The 19,647-nt window shown below is 41.8% G+C and overlaps 1 protein-coding gene across 10 annotated transcripts in view; it reads left to right on the plus strand.

Annotated features, from left to right (window-relative positions):
• Window positions 1-1,653: 1,653 nt before the first annotated feature.
• The window catches only part of TANC1 (tetratricopeptide repeat, ankyrin repeat and coiled-coil containing 1), a 114,208-nt gene continuing 96,214 nt past the window's right edge, over window positions 1,654-19,647 (plus strand). For 5 of the 10 annotated variants that reach the window (XM_068949464.1, XM_068949475.1, XM_068949466.1 and 2 more), the window contains exon 1: window positions 14,564-14,681. In XM_068949464.1, the coding sequence (XP_068805565.1) occupies window positions 14,579-14,681 (103 nt within the window). In that variant the 5' untranslated portion in view covers window positions 14,564-14,578. Of the gene's footprint in view, window positions 1,752-5,092; window positions 5,239-14,563; window positions 14,682-19,647 lie in introns of those variants that run through there. The other 5 variants (XM_068949468.1, XM_068949474.1, XM_068949470.1 and 2 more) reach the window with 2 other exon arrangements.

A 19,647-nucleotide genomic window follows, 5' to 3' on the forward strand; every position in this document is an offset into this window, starting at 1 on the left:
GTGCGGGGCTGTGGCGAGGCAGTAGTGAGGGGCTGCGGTGAGGGGTTGTGGTGAGGGGTTGTGCGGGGTTGCAGTGCGAGGCTGCGGTGTGGGGTTGTGAGGGGCTGCGGTGCAGGGTTGTGGTGAGGGGTTGTGTGGGGTTGCGGTGCGGGGCTGTGGCGAGGCAGTAGTGAGGGGCTGCGGTGAGGGGTTGTGGTGAGGGGTTGTGCGGGGTTGCAGTGCGAGGCTGCGGTGTGGGGTTGTGAGGGGCTGCGGTGCAGGGTTGTGGTGAGGGGTTGTGTGGGGTTGCGGTGCGGGGCTGTGGCGAGGCAGTAGTGAGGGGCTGCGGTGAGGGGTTGTGGTGAGGGGTTGTGCGGGGTTGCAGTGCGAGGCTGCGGTGTGGGGTTGTGAGGGGCTGCGGTGCAGGGTTGTGGTGAGGGGTTGTGTGGGGTTGCGGTGCGGGGCTGTGGCGAGGCAGTAGTGAGGGGCTGCGGTGAGGGGTTGTGGTGAGGGGTTGTGCGGGGTTGCAGTGCGAGGCTGCGGTGTGGGGTTGTGAGGGGCTGCGGTGCAGGGTTGTGGTGAGGGGTTGTGTGGGGTTGCGGTGCGGGGCTGTGGCGAGGCAGTAGTGAGGGGCTGCGGTGAGGGGTTGTGGTGAGGGGTTGTGCGGGGTTGCAGTGCGAGGCTGCGGTGTGGGGTTGTGAGGGGCTGCGGTGCAGGGTTGTGGTGAGGGGTTGTGTGGGGTTGCGGTGCGGGGCTGTGGCGAGGCAGTAGTGAGGGGCTGCGGTGAGGGGTTGTGGTGTGGGGCTACAGTGTGGGGCTGTGGCGAGGGGCTGTGGTGCCACGCTGTGGCGAGGCAGTAGTGAGGGGCTGAGGTGAGGGGTTGTGGTGTGGGGTTGTGCGGGGTTGCAGTGCGAGGCTGCGGTGTGGGGTTGTGATGAGGCGTTGTGCCGGGCTGCGGTGCAGGGTTGTGGAGAGGGGTTGTGCAGGGTTGGGGTGTAGGGTTGAGGTGAGGGGTTGCGTTGAGGGGTTGTAGTGCCAGGCTGTGGCGGGGCAGCAGTGCGGGGCTGTGGGGGAGCTGTGGGGCAGCTGTGGTGAGGGGTTGCGATGAGGGGCTGTGGCGGGGCAGCGGTGCGGGGTTGTGGTGAGGGGTTGTGAGAGGCTGAGGTGAGGGGCTGAGGTTAGGGGTTGTGGTGAGGGGTTGTAGTGCCGGGCTGTGGCGGGGCGGCGGGGGAGCTGTGGTGAGGGGTTGCGATGAGGGGCCGTGGGGGAGCTGTGGTGAGGGGCTGTAGTGCCGGGCTGTGGCGGGGCAGCGGTGCGGGGTTGTGGTGAGGGGCTGTGAGAGGCTGAGGTGAGGGGCTGAGGTTAGGGGTTGTGGTGAGGGGTTGTAGTGCCGGGCTGTGGCGGAGCTGTGGGGAGGGGCTGTAGTGCCGGGCTGTGGCGGAGCTGTGGGGAGGGGCTGTAGTGCCGGGCTGTGGCGGGGCAGCGGTGCGGGGTTGCGAGAGGCCGAGGTGAGGGGTTGTAGTGCCGGGCTGTGGCGGGGCGGCTGCGCGGGGCCGTGGGGCGGCTGCGTGGCGGGGCGGCGGCGGCGCGGAGCCTGGGCGGGGGTTGCGGCGCGGCCCGCTCCGCCCCGCGGGAGCCGGTGCCGCGGAGGGACGGCCGTGGGCGCGCGGGGCGGGGCCGCCGCCGCCCGCTCCCAGTGAGCTCATCCCGCCGCCGCGCCGCGCCGCCGCGGAGGAGCCGCGCCGAGCAGTCCCCGGCCGGCGCCAGCCCAGGTAACTTCTGCGCCGCGGGTGCGGGCCGGGCTGGAGCGGGCCGGGGCGCTGCGCGGCGCGGCGCGGCGCGGCGCGGCGCGAGCCGCGTGTGAAACTTTCTGGCGGCGGGTGCGCGGCCGCCTGGGCCGGCCGAGGCGGCGGCGGCCGGGGCCGAGGCGGCGCTGCCCCCGCGGCCGCCGCCGTCCCTGCGCGGGGCGGCGGGGCCTGGGCCGCGCGGCGGCGGCGGCGGTGGGGGCAGGGAGGGAGGGGAGGAGCGCGGAGAGGCGCGGCGGGGCCCGGCGGGCGGGCGAGGCCTGGACCTGCCGGCGCGGCCGGGGCAGGATTTCCCCCGCGCCCAGACGCACGCGCTCGCCCTGCGGAGTCAGGGGTGAGCGGTACGGTTTCGATTACTTCATGGCCCCTGATTAGGGAAAAATTCCTGCTTTGGGGAAGACTTGTTTTCTTTGTGGTTACTTTATTTTTAGTAGTAGTTGCTGAAGAAGGGTCCAGCTAAGAAAAAGAAACGTGCTGTTTGTTTGTTCAGTCATGTACGGCACTTACAGTTAACTAGCACGGCCAGGATACATGTGCATTATTAAGTCGGGTGACGCGTCCCGATCTGTTGTCAGAAAAGAAACCAAATGCGCCTGAAATGTTCTGGGCAGAGTAGGAATGAGCAGATATGTTCAGTTATTTACCTTTCTAGATTTAATAACGGATAGTATCGGGAGGGCTGCGTGTGTGCAACCGTTTGTAATGATCTTGTCTTGACTACTAAAATAGAATAGTCCTACCTTTGTGGTTCTCAGTGTTGCCTGCTGTGACTTCTAAAATAAAATAATACAACGATAGTTTGTTTTGCCTCTTAATAGATGAAATACTAATCATATAACATAATAGTATATATTTTATACTTCATAAGGCTTTCTGCACTCTCGGTAGTCTTACTTTAATGATTGATTTGCCCATGGTCTCATAATGCACATCCAGATATACACTTGTACGTTCATTTGGCTGCAAACAAACTTGGTCCTAAATGAATGTTCTCAAAAATAAAATGTAATGGAGACATCTTTCTGTGGAGATGAGCCTGGATAAAAAAGAGGGTTTAGATCACTTTCAGTGTGATATTGATTTGGTACCCTCCTGCTCTGTTTTCTGCTTTGTACCCATCCAGCTTTTCCCCCGTTGTGGCAACGCGAAAGCGGCACTTCTACTTTAAAGCTACTTTAAAGGTCTGCTTTCAAGTTGTGTTTTCTGATTGATGAAGCAAATACTGCTGCTGCTTTACAGCTGGAAAGCTAACAGTCTGGGGCTGAGGGTTGCATTGGACTTCTGTGATTGCTGAATGTGAAACAATTTGCAAGAGGTACTGCCTTAGAGTATGTTAAATGTGTTTTACTTACCCAGACTGCTTCAGAGTCTTGCAGGATTATCCAGTATATGTCAGTGTATCAGCTGTTTGCAAAAAGCCTACCTCAGCTCATATTTTTGATAGCTGTGGCTTAAAAATATCCTGATAGTTACAAAATTAAAAATACCAGGAAGTAAGGGAAAGACACGTGGTATCCTGCATCCTTCACAGTTTCCTCCAGCACTGCAGTTTGATATGCAGCTGCCAAAAATGAACGTATTCAAAGGTTTCCCAGTTGTTCTGATGTGACAGCTAAGCGATGGAAAATAGTGTCATGATATTGTGTAACACTTGTAAAGAAGGTGAATAAGTGTGGACATGATTTCTGTTTGCAATTGCTAGGGAAATGTATTTAGAGCTTCATTTAGATGGATCCTCTAAAGTGCTAGTTGTCTTGCTTTCTTGGTTTCGCTAACCATTGGAATGTCCAAATGATGATGAATTATATCTACTATAGAGCCAAAATATTTTTGATTCGTAGCCAAAGTTGCTCAGCTTCCCATAACGGTTGGTAGGGAAAAGACATTTTGTGTGTCTAACCACAGACCTGAAGTTGATGCCATAGCAACTTTGTGATCCAAGTATATCATTTTGAGGACAGCTAAGCACTCTTAGCAGTATTGTTTTTCTTTAGCTGAACTTCACGCTGTCGTTAGGATTAAACCTTTATTTGGAGATGAAAGATTAATCAGCAAGCCATCGGTCTGGTCTGTTGGATGTTTGTAATGACACCCATAAACACACCTGTGAGTTGCAGTTTGTATTAATGCTTTTAAACTGAAGATTTTTCTGTAAAGATGCTATTTTGATTACAAGCTGGTATTGAAAACTCTATCAGGAGCTACATCTTCACGTGTTGTAGAAAATGGCAAAAAAAAAGTCAGCTTAGGTTTTTGGTTGCTTTTAGCTCCTTTGACTTAACATGAAGGTTGGAAAGTTTATTTGCCACAAAGCTATGGTAATGGAAAAGGAAAAACACATATGACCTAACAAATGCGTAAAGCCTTATTTTAAAATCATGTTCATGCACAGGAGGCACTGCTGTTAGAAAACTTGCTGACTTCTGAATAGTAATAACTAAGACATAATATAATATCAGTCTGAAAAAAAAACCCCACTAGAACAGTGGGCGATCCTCACAGTGTGTTTGGTTTTGTATTTAACTTTAGTTTTAAAAGTGCCCTGTAAAACAAACAAACAAAACAAAAAAAACCCCCAAAACATTTTGTTGTGGTGGAGTTTAAACTCTCTGATTTTGTCCTAAAGCGAAATAAATAGACGGATTAGTTGCTGATTAATGCAAAAGGTCTATTGCATGGCCTGTTATTACTGTGTATGCTTCTTACGGTATTTGTAATTACTCTCCTTTTAAAATTGCCCATTCAGTATTTATGATGACTGATTGAATCCTTTTATACTCATTATAATTAGGAAATTTTAGAAGGATATTTTAGCATGCTTACCTGATTAGATGTATTTATCTAAGCGTAAAATGCACTGCAAAGATCTTGAGATGCTTTCTGTTCTGTATTTAGTCTCACCATACACCTTTAGGAGTCCAGTGGAATGTACCTTCTCCATTTACGTAGAATGGAGACAATGTAAGTATGGAAAGTGCGTGGCAGAATCTCAACTAGAACATAAGTATATTGGCATTCAAGTTTGTGCTTCAGCAAAATACCCCACCTTTGACCTTCTTATCGCAGCTAAACTGTCCTGCTGCTTTTTTCCCCCCTGTCTCTCATCTTCATAAAGGAACTAATCCTGCAAAGTTTGCCTTGTAGTTATTTCAGGCTTCTGTACTGAATAGATGATACCTGACTGTATAGACTCCTTTTTCATCCATCCTTGTCACTCCCGCATCTTGAAATATATCCATTGTCATTGATGTTAATGTAATGACTTTTACTTTTTGATATTCTATTTCTCCGTTTATGTTTCGGGAATTCTGGTTTTGTTTCCTTCCTTCCCCGCATTGAGAGGGGATCCGTTAAGCTATAAGCAAAATCCATAAAGACACTTTGGCACTGGAATATTAAACTCTGCAATATCTTGCTCATAGGAGAGAATTCCACTAAGCGGTAGGATACCAACGTAAGTGCTTGGCATCTCTATATAATGTATGGAGAAATTCATGGGCCTAAGTGATACTCATAAGAAGCTGGAAGCAGAGACAAGATAACAGGAAGTGTCTGCTAGAGGTATTTCTCCATTGTGGGATTTGGAGTAGTTACCGGAATATGTTTTTATTTCCTGACACAGAGCCAACTCCAGCTTAGTATTTCACTTAATTTCTTCTCTGTTCTTGATCTGAAATAATGTTTTTTAGCTAGGGTGCCAGTTTGAAAGAAAAGTTCTGCTAGGTTATTGGGTGAAAAGCCTTACCAGTCAGCCAGCTTGACAGTTTTGAAGAGTCTCCTCATTGGTGTCTGTGGCATGGGATGCCAGTTCTTACATGTTCACAGAGAAAACTTTACTAAATCTCATAGAGTACGTAAGCAATGGAATGTTTTCAGCCTGAGACTCTTGCTGGGTCTTAAACATGGATCAGATCAGTGAAATCAGTAAATAAGTGGTTCTTTGCATTGTGGTTAGCAGACACCTAGCTGTCTGAGGTCAAACAAAGGACGGATGTTGATATTGTAGAAGTTGGTGGCAATGCTCAACAAGTCGTTGGGTGGATCTTCACTGATTCTTTTTTTTTTTTTTTTTAACCTAGAGGAAAGATGTGATGTGAAAAATTTCACTTGCACATTTGACCTTTTTCCCGCAAATAACGTGTGGCAAAGGTGTAGAGGTTGTGTTTTTGAATTCTCTGAATGGTGATTTGTTTGGTGAAGCACTACCTGGTGAAGTACTTCCCAGGCAGTCCAGATGATCAAAGGGCTGATTTAACAATAGGGCTGAAAGAGATCTTGAGAAGTAATCTAGTTCTTCCTCATGTCCCTTGGTAAAATCAGCTATATCTAAAAATAGACAAAATTGGAAAACTAACTGTAACTTTCAGTTTTAGTGATCCTAAAAAATAACAGGCACAGAAAGATGCAAAATACGTTATCAGTAGCTTTGTACCTCCTGTGCTTATGGTATTTTTCAGCCACCTTAAATTCATGATGTTGCCTTAAACTTGGGACTTAGGAGTTATCTATATATGCAGATTTCCATGTTTCAGATTTATAAAATACAGGATGGTATTAAAAAAGGAAAAACTTCACAGAATATATAGTAGAATTATCCCAGGCCAAAATCAGAACGAGAGCAGATTTGCACTCTCATTAGTCATCCAAGCATTACTCAAATTTAAGATCCTTTTTTAAAAAGGATGCATCATATTCCAACCTATCAAAGAAAAACATGCGAGGTGAATGAATGATCTGAGAAGCAGAATAGTCTTACTGATGGAGTAGAAGTGACTTGTATGAATAGTCTCAAGTGACCACATGGGCAAATTCTTCTTGCAATAATGATATCTGAGTTCATGATTGAAGTCTGTAGCTTTAATGCTGAATCTCCTTAAAGTTGTTTCTTCCCATCCCCCCCCCCACCTGCATGTTCCCGCGTCAGGCTGGCATCCTTTTCCTGTGCATGAGACGTTCTGATAGATGGGTAAAAGCCAGAATTTTCAAGTGATGTTGTAACTTGTTTAAAATAAATTTAATATGTGAGATTTTTGTTCTTTTTTATTGGGGAGTCATCTAGCTAAAAGAAATATATAATTAACGTATTTTAGAGAATTAGCATGTTTGTAACAAAATCTGAAGATTTTGTGAGGAGCCTTTTTGGGGGAAGGCGGGGGGCTTAATCCAAGCTAGTACTTTGGTTGTTCCTCTCACTCAGATAGCAAAGCGCTATTGGGCATATTAAGGAGCCTGGCTTCTAGCTGAACTTCTGTCTTCCTTTGCAAGGGTCATTCGTTTTTACACATATTTATTGAATTAGCAAAGAATATCAATGCCTGTTGTTGTTTGTATCTAGTAGCATAAGAAGCGCAGTTTCAGAAACATGTAGGGCAAGAGGGTGCATGTTGCATATGTTTGATAATGAGTAGGTTTAAAAACAGAGAAACCATTAAGACGATTCCTGCATTGCACTGGGGTTGTGTATATCATGCGGTACTTTTCTTTTTAAGGCTAGATCTTGGTTAAATTTGGATTCAGCAGGAAAAAAGCTGGAACTTGTTAGCCAGACAGGAAACGCCCCGAAAGAAAGGTTTTGATGTGTATGTTTGTGTGTAAATGTGAACTCTGCAGCTATATGGCTGGAGTTAAGACTGTGGGTAGCCCTATTTAGTTGAGGATAGTTTTGCATCTTTAAACATAGTATTAGCTTTTAGTGGAACTGTGCTGCCATGTACTTAATTAGGTATCATTTATTACATATCTGTGACTTGTCAAAAGCTGGTAGTTAATAGGTCAAATTCAGAGCTATTGCACTTAAGACAGCTGAAGTCTTTAGTTGCTGGAAAACATGGAGTACGAGGTAAACTGCTTCAGCTTTGTTTCATCTGGAAAAATGTTAGAATTTGAGCAGTCTGAAGATTGTGCTTTTCTTGTTTCAGCCGTTTACAAAGGAACTGATCTACTTCTTTCTATAGCATTGTCCTTTCCTTCAAATGTACATTTCTGACCATACTCTTAACAGGTTAGGATTTGAACACTATGAAAAGTAAAGATAAATAGAAGCAAAATATAACATTTGTTTTCTGAAATTGAATGAGATTGAAGGAGAGGGGAAAGGTGGGGGGGGGAGACAGAGAGAGCAAGAGTGAGAGTGGGGGTGTATGTGTGTGTGTGTGTGTGTGTATGTTAACCAGAAAGATAAAACAAAATACTTTTAATGTGAATTTTGAAAGGGGACTGTTTTTGTGGTTTACACCAGAAATGCCTTTGTGTTGAGCTGATAGTTGAGTTTTAGTTTAGTGTTTTATACTGGGCTAAATTCCCATTGAGGTCAAAAAGGGATTTTTTTTTTTTACTTTAGTAAGGGCTGAGTTTCTGGATTTTTCTAAAATTTTTGCCAGAAATTGGAAGTTTGAAGAGAAGAGGGAAGACTGTTACCGCCACAAACTGTAGACATGCTTTTGCCGTGACAAAGTAAAATTTTCAGCACTTTCCCACTACTAGCATGGAGTCTTTGACAGAATTACTTCTAAAAGTTGAAGAAACAGTGGAAAGAAATTGAGGAGAAATTTCCCTTTGGCCTTAAATTATAGTTGGTGGCAGAAGTAGAATGGAGTGGGAATAGTGTGCTTTTTTAGCATGTGTGTACTAACGTTACAAATGAATGTACTTTTTCAGAATCAAGTTACATACTAAAAATCTGGGAATGCAGAGCTGGCGTGCATAGGGTTTTCTTTGTTTGTTCTGTCTGAACTATTATTTGTGCCACTGTGATAATGTGGTACGTTACCAGATATTTTTTCTGTAACTTTGCAGCAAGTTGATCAGTGAGCGACTGGAGCACTTTATAAAAATAGTTTTACATTTGTTCAGAGGAACAAGACATATTTTGAATGTCTTGGACAAAAAGGTCTACTTAACAATTTATTTTTCTGTGACCAATAACCCTGCACTTTATTCCGGAAGACACTGCAAAAATGGAGGGCAAAAATGACATTAAGTTACTTTGTTCTGCCAGAGTTCAAAGCTTTGTAAAAGTCTTCAGCAGACAGATATACTGAAAGATTTGTTAAGGAGGATTTTCGCAAGGCTCTGGCATCCTCTGCAGTAGTGTGCACCACCAGCATATCGGTGCACATATTGGATCACACTGGGAAAACGAGTGACTTGAGAGACCTTATTTTATTAGTTTTATTCTCCCCAGGTGCTTTGTTTCATAAGGAATCTGGCTAACTGACATCTTAGAAGTCTGACAGTGTCCCTTAACTGGTAGAAATTAGATCTTTCTGTTTTTTTTCTCCTATTTTCACCCTGTTTGGTAATAGGGAAAACAAATACTTTTCTCCTTAGTGAGCCTTGTTTTGGTGAGAGAGAGCTTTACAAAATCCTTTTTCCTTCTTCAGCCCATATTTTTACCCAGGAGAAAAACTGAATTGTGATAGCTTGCCATTTTCACCTCTGCCCACAGGGTTTTGAGCAGCACTGGAACTAAGTGAGTTCTTACGAATTTCAGTCTGTTAATGTTACATCTATTCTCTTTATAAATTGGTGAACTTAGTTCATTTGGTTTAAGTAGGACTTGCTAACATCCCATTAACTAGTTTAAAGTGAGGCAGTGCATACTGTCTTGGCAAACTGTTGTGAAGATCTAGAGAGCTCTAAGACTTTAATGAGTAACTAATTTTTTTTAAGGGTACAAGTTTCCATTTCCACTGCTAGTGGAAATCGCTGGTTGTGATTTTTTTCTTCTTTTTCTCTTTTTTTTTGGTCACTTGCCTGTGGAGGGAATGTCTGCATTATGGGTTCTTAGTGGTGCTTGGCTTTTTAATTACTGAAAGCTACAGAACAACTGTAAAATTTTAATAAATATGGGCTTGCCAGATATTTAATATTTTTGGTAAGAACATGTAAGATCTTGTCTACAAAGGGGAGTTACTGCAGAGCAAGGCAAGGTGTGACTGTGAAACACTTTACACCTTGTATAGGCAAGTCCTTATTTTTTCTTCGCGAGTCAATTCTGGGGTGTTCCACATACGTTCTTGTCCCCAGTTTGAGCTCTGTTGTGGACTTACTGCAGGCAAGGAGAAATAACTAAAGCATGTATCTAGTTTATGTGAGTAATCTCCTTGATGTCGACCGGCTTCTGGTGTGAAGAGGGTGCACCCGTGCTGAACTGATACAGAATTGGAGGCTGCCTTGTAAGCACTTTGTGGTTGATACTACCTTTCATAAATGTTCACACAGTTTATTTTAACATTTTAACAAGGTCTCTTAGTGCTAGTGCATTATACCTTATAATAGAAAGTGCTTTAAGGAAAAAGAAATAGGAAAAACATAGATGTTAGAGTGTTTTCCTGTGGGTTTCACTACAGAGGAGTGCCTAAGCCTTATACGTAAAATAGCATAATTAAGTAATTAAAAACAGAAGGTTTGCATTTTATAAGAGACAGAAAAAGATAGCATCCCAAGAGCTGAGATGGGAAGCAGGGAGGGTAATATTTTTGCTTTGCCACATTCCTGTGGATGAGATTTCAGGAGATAGCTGAGCCAATCTAACAGTTTGTTGTGGTTCAAAGGAGTGGTTCTCCTTCCTTCTGTATCTGCGCTCTTTTTCTTCTGCCAGCTCTGTTGCTCATCTGACCCCCTCAGCGCTGCTCTGTAAGCACATTAAAAACTAAGTTCGTCTGCCGGGTTAGTGAGTTAAATCAGGTTACTGAGCGTTTGGATACCGCAGCTGGCACCATGGAGCAGGAGTATGAGACTGCCCTCTTTGGTCATCTTGTAACAACTCGGCCACTATGACTGTGAGCAGACTGTGTTTTGTCTGTCTTCGGTAAAATAAGACTACTGCCCTTGTTGCAGGGTGTAGTGAACTGTAACGTATTTAAAGATGCTGAGGAATTAAGATGCTCCGAGGGAGCAGAAGATGCGATATTTAAAGATATATTTTGATTCCTTCTGTATCGTCTAGGATCTGTGACTTAAACGTCAGAGTTTCCACACAGCCTCAGGAAGGTTAATGTTAAAGTAAATTAGTAAACTTGGGATTTTATCTGCTTAGGTTACTGCTTTATACTTTTGCGTGTGTGCGCGTGTAATTGTGCGCCTATGCCCTGGGGGAGGATACCTGTCCCAGTGTGTTTGAGCCTGGTATTTCTCCTCTTTTCCTCTTTTTGGTTTTATGGTCACTTAGGAGTTGCGTCGTTGCTCTTTGTGTTTGTTAAAAAATCCATTTAGGGAGTTGCATTCTCTGAAGGAAATAATTCTGTTTGTATTTCATTTGAAGTATATATTTCAAAAGTTTTCTTGTAGCGCTCTACCCTAACCATGAAAGCGTTCATGAGTGCGATTACTTTCTGTCATCATGGATATATTTCAAGTTGTTGTTGCACATATGCTACTCTACCTCTAGTAGTTGAGACCAGAAGCTATGTATCTTAATGACGAAAATATCAGAATCATTTTGAAATGAGAGTAATATATTTTAAAAGTCACAATAAAATTCCAAAAGTATTTACTTAATAGATATGTTCATCTCTATTTTTAGGCCTGTGAAACAGGAAGTATATAGCATGTCCTCTGTAGAGTGTGGATGGAACGGTGTATTTGCTTTTTGGTGAAAGTGAGTGGCTGAGAGTCCCAGGCAGTCAAGATCTGATATTTTGTGATTGGGGGTTACAGGAAGCACTCCGTCCCATAATTTCTAAAGATAGGTACTATGGAGAGGAAAAAAGGGCCAGAACATGCAGAACTTTTTTGGACATAGATGTCTAAAACAAAGAGTGGGAGACCTGTGGTGTTCACAGAAAATTACTAGTAAAACAGAAAGAGAAAAAGGACATTTTTGCTTTTTGTAAGGAAAGAAAATTCTGTGAATAAGTGGGGAAAAAAAATACCTGAAAAATGTATTTCAGTAAAATTCTCAAAATGTTACTCGTTTTGGCTAAGCCTCATCCCAGAATATACTTTTTTTTTTTAATTTGAGGCTGATAAGAGCTTGCTTGGTGTTCTTTCTGCTGAAAAAAGAACAAAAGTAAAATGTTACAGTGGCTACTTTGCAAGTTCTGAGCTACAAATGCATGTCTTAAATTTGGTAGCTAGACTCCATGCTAGTCTGTACAAGCATATAACTAGCTTTATGTAGGATTTGTTATATCTGTAGTATTTGGAAGCACGTTAGAGGTGAAATTTAGTAATTTTATCCCCCTTGCTATTTGTTTATTGCAAGAAAACTTCAAGCTAAAAATTTTCTTGTGTTTTATAGTATTAAATTCCTTTACATGGGATAACTCTTTCCCACCCTGAAGTTTTAATGCAGTTGAAATAAGTATTAATTTCTTTGTTTCTCTATTTGAGCTGTAGCCTCAAAGCCACGATAAATAAGCAGAGATTTGTTCGCCTTTTCCAGTTGCAGTAGTTTGTTTGTTTAGCTTACACATTTTGATGACATTAGGTGAGCCTGGAGAGGTTGTTCAAGTCATTAGTATTCAACCTCACTGGGTGAGCCTTATAGCCTTTTCAGTAGTGACATCTGAAGGAAACGTAGCCCTTGGCTACTCTCCCATCATGTGATTGGAGAACTTACCTGTTCTATCTGGGGTTTCTGAATAGAAATAATATAAACAAAACTGAGTTTTGGTTAAGCCAAGTAAGTCTGTCTTGGATAAGAACAGTGGATGAATATTGTGTACGCTATCTCGTGCGGAAGCACTGACCATCTTTAAAAAAAAAAAAAAAAAAAAAAAAAAAAAGTCCTCTGCCAAAGATTGAGAGTAATTCGACTGTCATTGAATTTCATTTAGCAAACAGCAAAATGACATAGTCTCCTGTGAAGGAGAACATGAAAACAGCACGCTGAGCTGGAGGAGAGAGCTGATGTGAGTTTTGAAGTGTAATGAATCCAATATGCCAGGCAATGTTTCTGAGTTAGCTGTGGAATTACATTGCCATGTAGACATGGAATGAAACGTCAGTGGGCTCAGAGTTTTCGTATGATGAAGACATCGCTCCTCAGGCTCCAGGAGACACCTTTTTCTTCCCTGTGCCACAGCACAAGAAAGAAAGGAACCATGAACACACCACAAACGCTGCCTGTTGAGCCTTTTTTTTTTTTTTTTTTAAAGGAATTGGTGAACTGTAGGAGGGGAACCCACATCTCTTGTGATTGGATATACTGACAAACTGCACGATATCTGGATAGTCCAGAGATTCTGTGTGTTAAAATGTTGGGTCAGCTAATGTAGACACCGATGTGCTTTCTCTCCCCTTTTTTACTTGGTTAGATCTTCATTTAGTTCATAATTTTTCATCATTCTTTCATTCGTCGTTCATTATTCATTCCATTCTTCATTTTTTTGTGAATCAAGAAGGGGCGTTTGGATTTAAACCGATACAGAATGGCTGGTTGAAGGAAAACTGTTTTGCCTACAAAGCTGTTTGAACTGCAGGCTGTATAACGTGAGATGGATGCGTTCTGCGTTGCAGTTTCTTTTGGCTATTTGGGGTGAATGGCTGTGGTGTTATACAAGGAGCTTGTTAATGTGCATCTGGAAATTAGGGCTGTATCCAGGACAGTTGGGAAATTGGAGATACATTTTTTTTTTTTCCATGTCCCTAATCTCCATGCTTCATGGAGAGGAGGGTGCTGTCATAACGTAAGCACACAATATAAGCACACAACTCTTCAGTAATACAAGATTTGGTTAGTAAGAGTTAGGTCAAGATTTAGCATGACTTTTGTCTTCCTGTCATTTTCTGTATACTAGTAAGGCTGAAATGACAATTTCTGTCCTAGTTTGCATCTCGTTTTAGGTTTATGATTTTCCACTAGCATATTGCGTGTCGGGTGTTTTTTCTGCCAGCTGGAAAGGGATGAGTTCTTTCTTGCCTAGTGTTTTGACCCTTTCATAATTGATTGTTAAGCAGAGGTTTGTCTCGCTTCCCATGTTTAACAAGGTAGGATGGAGAAAGATAAAGGCAAGGATGGGATGAAAGTGGCCATTATGACAATAGGAAGAAAAAATGAAATCTATGATTATAGTTTATTTCTGTTCCTTTGCTCGCTCCTGCCTCTGCGCAAAATATCTCTGTGACATCCACTGCTTCCTAGGATTGCTGGCTGGGATTCTCATTCTGGTGTTTCCTCGGGACTTTTTTTTTTTTTAACCCTATGACCTTTATTGCTATCTAGCATGCCTTTCCAAATAGTCATCTTCCACTTGGAGGAGGGCCAACTTGTTGCGTTCTCCTATTTTACGGAGGTGAGGATTGTTGCTGAAGGCAAGCAGCAAGGAGTGCTCCAATCCACCCTTGGTTATTCTGCTCTTGCCACGCCCACCTAACTTCTTGCTCCTGGAGCAAAGACTTCTCTTTTTGTTGCGTGATATATCCCTCCTGTGTTGCAAGGCTGGAGGAAAGGAAAGATGATTCATTGAATCCTGAAATAAAAGGCACTGGAGTGGTAGAGAGGGGAAGTGTGCTTCTGTGGAAGCTAAAGAGGAGATTTAAGGGAGAAAACGGCCTTGGTGAGAATGGAGTTAGTCTAAATGAGACGAGAGTTGGAGAGCACAGCGGATCTTTTGATCCTTTGAGGAATTTGGCAGTATCTGGTAAATGAGAAGAGCTGGGGGGGGTGGTTTCAGAAAGGAGCCTAAATAGCTAGGATAAATTAGATACATTCAGCAGGGATGAGAAGTATTTCATATCTTTATAACTGAAGGAATGATAAAAGAAATGGTAAGTTATAGTCTTGATATTTTCTCTGGAGGGACTCAGCAGTGTGGAAAGAAGAAAAAATAAATTTGCCTGCACTTAGTATGTGGTCAGATTGTTTCGTGGCAGAAACAGCTGTGGACGTTGAAATTTTACAGCTCCTCAGTTGGAGCTGGTACTCTTCATCCCCAAAGCAGAGAGAGACAGGTGAGTCACCTGAAGATTTTTCATCCACATTGTTGTTGAATCATTCAGGTTAGTTTAAATGGGTGCTCATGATATTTGAAGTTAATATGCCTGACTTTGTGAGGGCTCTTCATCTGCTTTAGGGCAAAATCCGTTTCTTCAGCTCTTGAGGACAATAACAAGTAGCTGGGGAGTAGTAATTCAAACTGATATGCCATCATTTCTGCAGTATTTGGCACTTGAACAACAGTCTGACCAAGAATTTTTGGGCAGCAAATCAGAGACCTACTTTTCCCCTGTGGTGGCAGACCTTAGGGACACTTGCCAAAATAATCAGCAATAGGGTAAAATGGTAGCATAGCAGAAATCTAGGTGATTGCAGGATAGAATACATACGTCTATGAAATATAGGAAGTCAAATCTAAAACCAGATTTTGGGGGGGGGGGGGGAGAAGCTACTGTAAAAGCACATTCTAATAGCTAATATAATAATGAGGAGATTTTTGTCATGCTCCCTTGTCTTTCATTTTTTACCTTTTTCATTGTATTTTAATAGTGCTTCAGGGCATAGTTCTCCTATCTAGAAGTGGCACACTGGAAACTCCAGTATCCTCTTGCAGTCTCATCTTGAAGACTGGCACAGCTTTCATGTGCCACCTCCCCCTCACAGATAAGTGAGGGGGAGGTGGAGTATCTCATAGGTAAGTTTAATAATAATTAAAATACTGAGTGAGCAACACATGCAAACTGCAGTATGGCTTGTAATCTTTGTATCAGTCTTAATGCATGAGAAATGAGCGCAAAAGGTAAATATAGTGGCTTAGGGTAGAAAAATCTTTTAATAGTATCTGTTTTCAGTGAGTTTGTTTAAATTTGGCTAAATATAGTTCATTGTAAATGGCATATATGATATTTCCTCTTTTTATTATATAATTTAGGGGCAGACTTCTTAAGCATATCTGTATCATTTTCATTCATGCATTTGAATAATAACGAAACAAACATAGCTCATCAGAAGTTACACTTTGAAAAATAGAAGCAGAAAGCACATTCTTTTATTTTCAGGTGTTTGTTTTCATTCCTGAGAGCTAGAAGTCTTTTAGATCTGGAAACATGCCTTCTGTTTGCTGTAAAATACTAAATACTGACAACTTGAAATGTAATCATTTTTAAAGATTTTCACTTATTATATAATCATGATTTCTACTGCATCAATAACATCTTGCTGCTTTAAGGATTCTTTTGGTTTTCGTCCTGTTTGAAAAATACAGTGGAGCTAGAGGAACTTGACTTTGTCAGAAAAGAAAAATAGTGGAACTTCCTGCATGTGAAGAATTTAATTCTGCCTGTGTCTATAGGCAATGGAAGCATTGCTACTGAACAAAGCCTTCTGCCAAGCCTTAGGACTGAATCTTGGGATGCTTAGAAAATATGAAAATGCATTTCTTAAAGATATCTTTCAAAAAGTATTATTTTAATAAATCCTACGTTCAGAGGTGTTAGGTACCTAAGTATTTCTGTGCAAATAGTAGAATGACTAAGATGTTCCACCTGTTGCTTCTTTGTAAATATATATTAACTTTTTTAGCATTTAAATATGGAGACTGAACATAAAGTACAGCTTTGGGGAACGGATAAATGTGGAGTTTGTGAGCATTGGCTGAGGTGGTTACATACAATGTAGTATGAGTTTTTTGTGACTCTCCAAAAGTAATAAACTGGGTACCTCTTTGAAAATAACCCGCTAATAGGTACAGTATATAAAACATGCATGCCATAAACCTTTAAGGAAAGTAGAACAAAAGTTATGAATGTGAACAGAAGTTATGAATCCTTGTGAAACAAGGAGTAACTTTTTGATACTGATATTAGTATCTGTTATTGGTAGTAGCTATAATTGGAAAATATTTTCATGCAAGGAAATTGCTGAGTTTAAGAGAGAATCACAAACCGAGCAAAAACGTGGAGGAATTTTTTTCTTCCTTTGCTTTGATTTCAAGGGGAGATTCACTGGTTAGTGAAATACTTACCTTGTAAAAGGCTAGGAGTGGGGTAAACTATTCTTAGGTGGCCATGCTCTCAACTCTTCACATAAGGTAGCATTTCCATTTTATAAACTTGATCTTGTTTAAGAATCTCTCTCTTCTAAAAAAGCTGATTATGCAAATCCTTAAATCAAGGGACTTTCCACCCTTTCCCGTCATGCTCTGAGGCAGTTTATGAAATATCCTGTGTATCCAGAAGATAAGTGATGGGGGTTTGGGGGGGGGGAAGGGGCAGAGGCAGCCACAGACTGATTCAGCATGAGCTGGGGTAGGGGATCTGATTTTGTAAGCAGCTAACATGGTCTTTGATTGCTTAAGCAGAGGAGTGTTGAGGAGTTTTACTACTTTATGTGACATTATTAATATCATCCCCTGGATAACAAGTCCACATGTGGTATGTGTATTTAAAAAATTTGGTAAAGTTTTGAAAAGAACTGCAAGAATGAATGAAGGCCAGGAGTTTTCATATGTCAGCAAAGCAAAGACACCTCATATATTCGGTGCACTCAGCAGAACGCTGAGTTGACCTCGGTTAATAAGCACTTGCTTGGAGAGTTCTGATAGTAAAAATCACCTTTTAAATTAGCAGGTGGAGGCTCGTGAGATCTAGTAGTCGGACAGAAATTAGACAGTGTGTACTACAAATAGAGTTATGCTCCCCCAGTAGGGGTGGGAACTGTTACAACTGGTGTGAAGGTTGTATTGGATTCCATGCAAGAAATCTCTGTCAAAACTGGATATGTTTGTAGCATATGTGAACTAAAAGTGCTGGATTAGGTGGGCTTAATGCAGAAGTTGCTTTTATGAGATTCTGTAGTCTTTTTGTGCAGGACAAACCTCAACTATTTGACAAATGAGTTAGGGACAGATGTAAATTATTCTTATCTAAACAACGATGAAGTATGAAATTAGTCAAAATAAAGACACAAATTAATAGACACCACTACTGTCATCATATAAGAAAGATTAAGAGCAAGTTGTAAAAGGGAATAAAACTAGCAGTATGACACGTAGGTGAGGAATGGGGAAGGGAGAGTGCCAGCATACAAGCTTATCCTGATTGTTTAATCCGACTCATCAGAACTCTGCCTCTGACGCTGGCAGCAGGAGCGTGAGGTTTTTGTAGTCACTTCAGCTGCACCCGCCAGGTTTAGCGCAGCTGTATGCGATAGCAGTTTTGCGACTCAGTTTTGCAAGCAATGGCATTGAAGCAAGAAGGGAAATAAGCCTTGAGGGTGTCAGTCCATGCTGATCTCTTTCTTGTGGCAGTTATGCTTTTCACTGTACCTGACGTAGCCAGGTATTAAACTTAGCTTGGCTGTGGGTAGGCAAGATGCAGTTGTGTTGGTTTCTAAACCCAGCTGGTTTATTATGTGACTGCACGTGGGAGAAGGATTGCTTAATGTTTTAGTACTTATTTTTTCTGTAAATTAGAAGCAACACCTTCCATATTGTAAAACTTTAGATACAAAGTGGTAATATTAAAATCACAAGTAAGATTTATCTATATCTTTCCATATATATTAAACATTTTTTTCCTCATTTCCTTGTTCCTATCTTCACTTTTTTGCCAGCTTTTTTGATTAAAACATTTTTCCTTAGTAAGGAAAAAACCTGCTGGAAATATTTGTTGGTTTTTCAGACTATAGGAGAGAGAGAGAGAGAGAGACACACACACACACACACACACACACACACTTATTCAAGATAAAGAGGACTGTGAATAACTTGGGGGTGGGGGGGCATGAGGAGGAAACCTAAAGCTGTAAGAATTTTGGAAAGGTATATGAAAAGAGTAGCATCTAAGCAAAGATTTTCTAGGAATAGTTTGAAGGGCTCTACTATCTTCTGGTTATTGTGGCAACAAGCATTAAGACCCTTTTAGCATATATCAAAAGAATTGGATAGAACCAAACTCGAGAGAGAGACACTGCGAGAGGTATTGAGGTTATTGGACTGAAGGTGTGATATGTATTGTCAGCTTCCTGCTAAGGAGACTTGGAGCTTCATATTGATGATGATGGCCAGAAAGCTGACCAGGAAAAGCTCAGAGAGAGAAGCTTTGGATACTTTGGAAGCTTTGGATGGATAAACCCATCATACTACCAGGATCCTTTTACACTGTGATGTAAGAGTTTGTTAAAAATAAGTCATTTGCACACTCCTGTTAGTAAATACGGTAAAATTTTTGTGAGAGGTGTCAGAGTGATCAACATAAACGTAAGTATTTCTGAAACTGGCTGAAAAACAATTTTTTGTTTTGTTTACGGGAGCAAGGTAGGATAGATGAGTAGAGATTGTGAAAATGGTAAATCTATTAACGCAGGATTGTCCACAGACAAATCTATTAACAATGGGGGAAAATATCCACCAACTGGCATAAATTAAGCTTCAAACTTTGTTTGTTGGGAGTACAGTTTAATTTTCAGCAACTTAAATGTAAAACTTGAAAGAAGTGGAATAATTCCTTTCCCAAGTGCATCCAGACTACTTTCTGTTAATATTTATTGTATTTTCTGTGGCTATTTTTTCTTTTTCAACCAGAATTGAAAATTTTGGCCTAATGTAGGCAGTGGATTAAATAATGGATATACTTTTTTTTGTCTCTAATTCTGTATGTTGTTACTGAAGGCATCATATAGCATTACACTTTTTGTGTTGCACTACAGAATGAAGGATATACTTATTTTATAAAGTAAGAATAAAGAAATACATAAAGATAAGTTATTTGCATAGTGAAAATGCAATAAACTGGGGACTATTTCAACACACAAATAGTTAGAGGTAAGACCTACTAGCATGATAGTAAGTCAGTGATAGAAAACAAGGGACAGATTTTGAAGAGAAACCTGAAATAATATGGATGATGTTAAGAGTAGAGGGCAGGTGAGAAGGTGGTTTTAGGGCAGAATTTAAAAAACTGAACTAATAAAATCTAAAAC

This window comes from Struthio camelus, chromosome 6, assembly GCF_040807025.1.
Source record: "Struthio camelus isolate bStrCam1 chromosome 6, bStrCam1.hap1, whole genome shotgun sequence".
Lineage (NCBI taxonomy): Eukaryota > Metazoa > Chordata > Aves > Struthioniformes > Struthionidae > Struthio > Struthio camelus.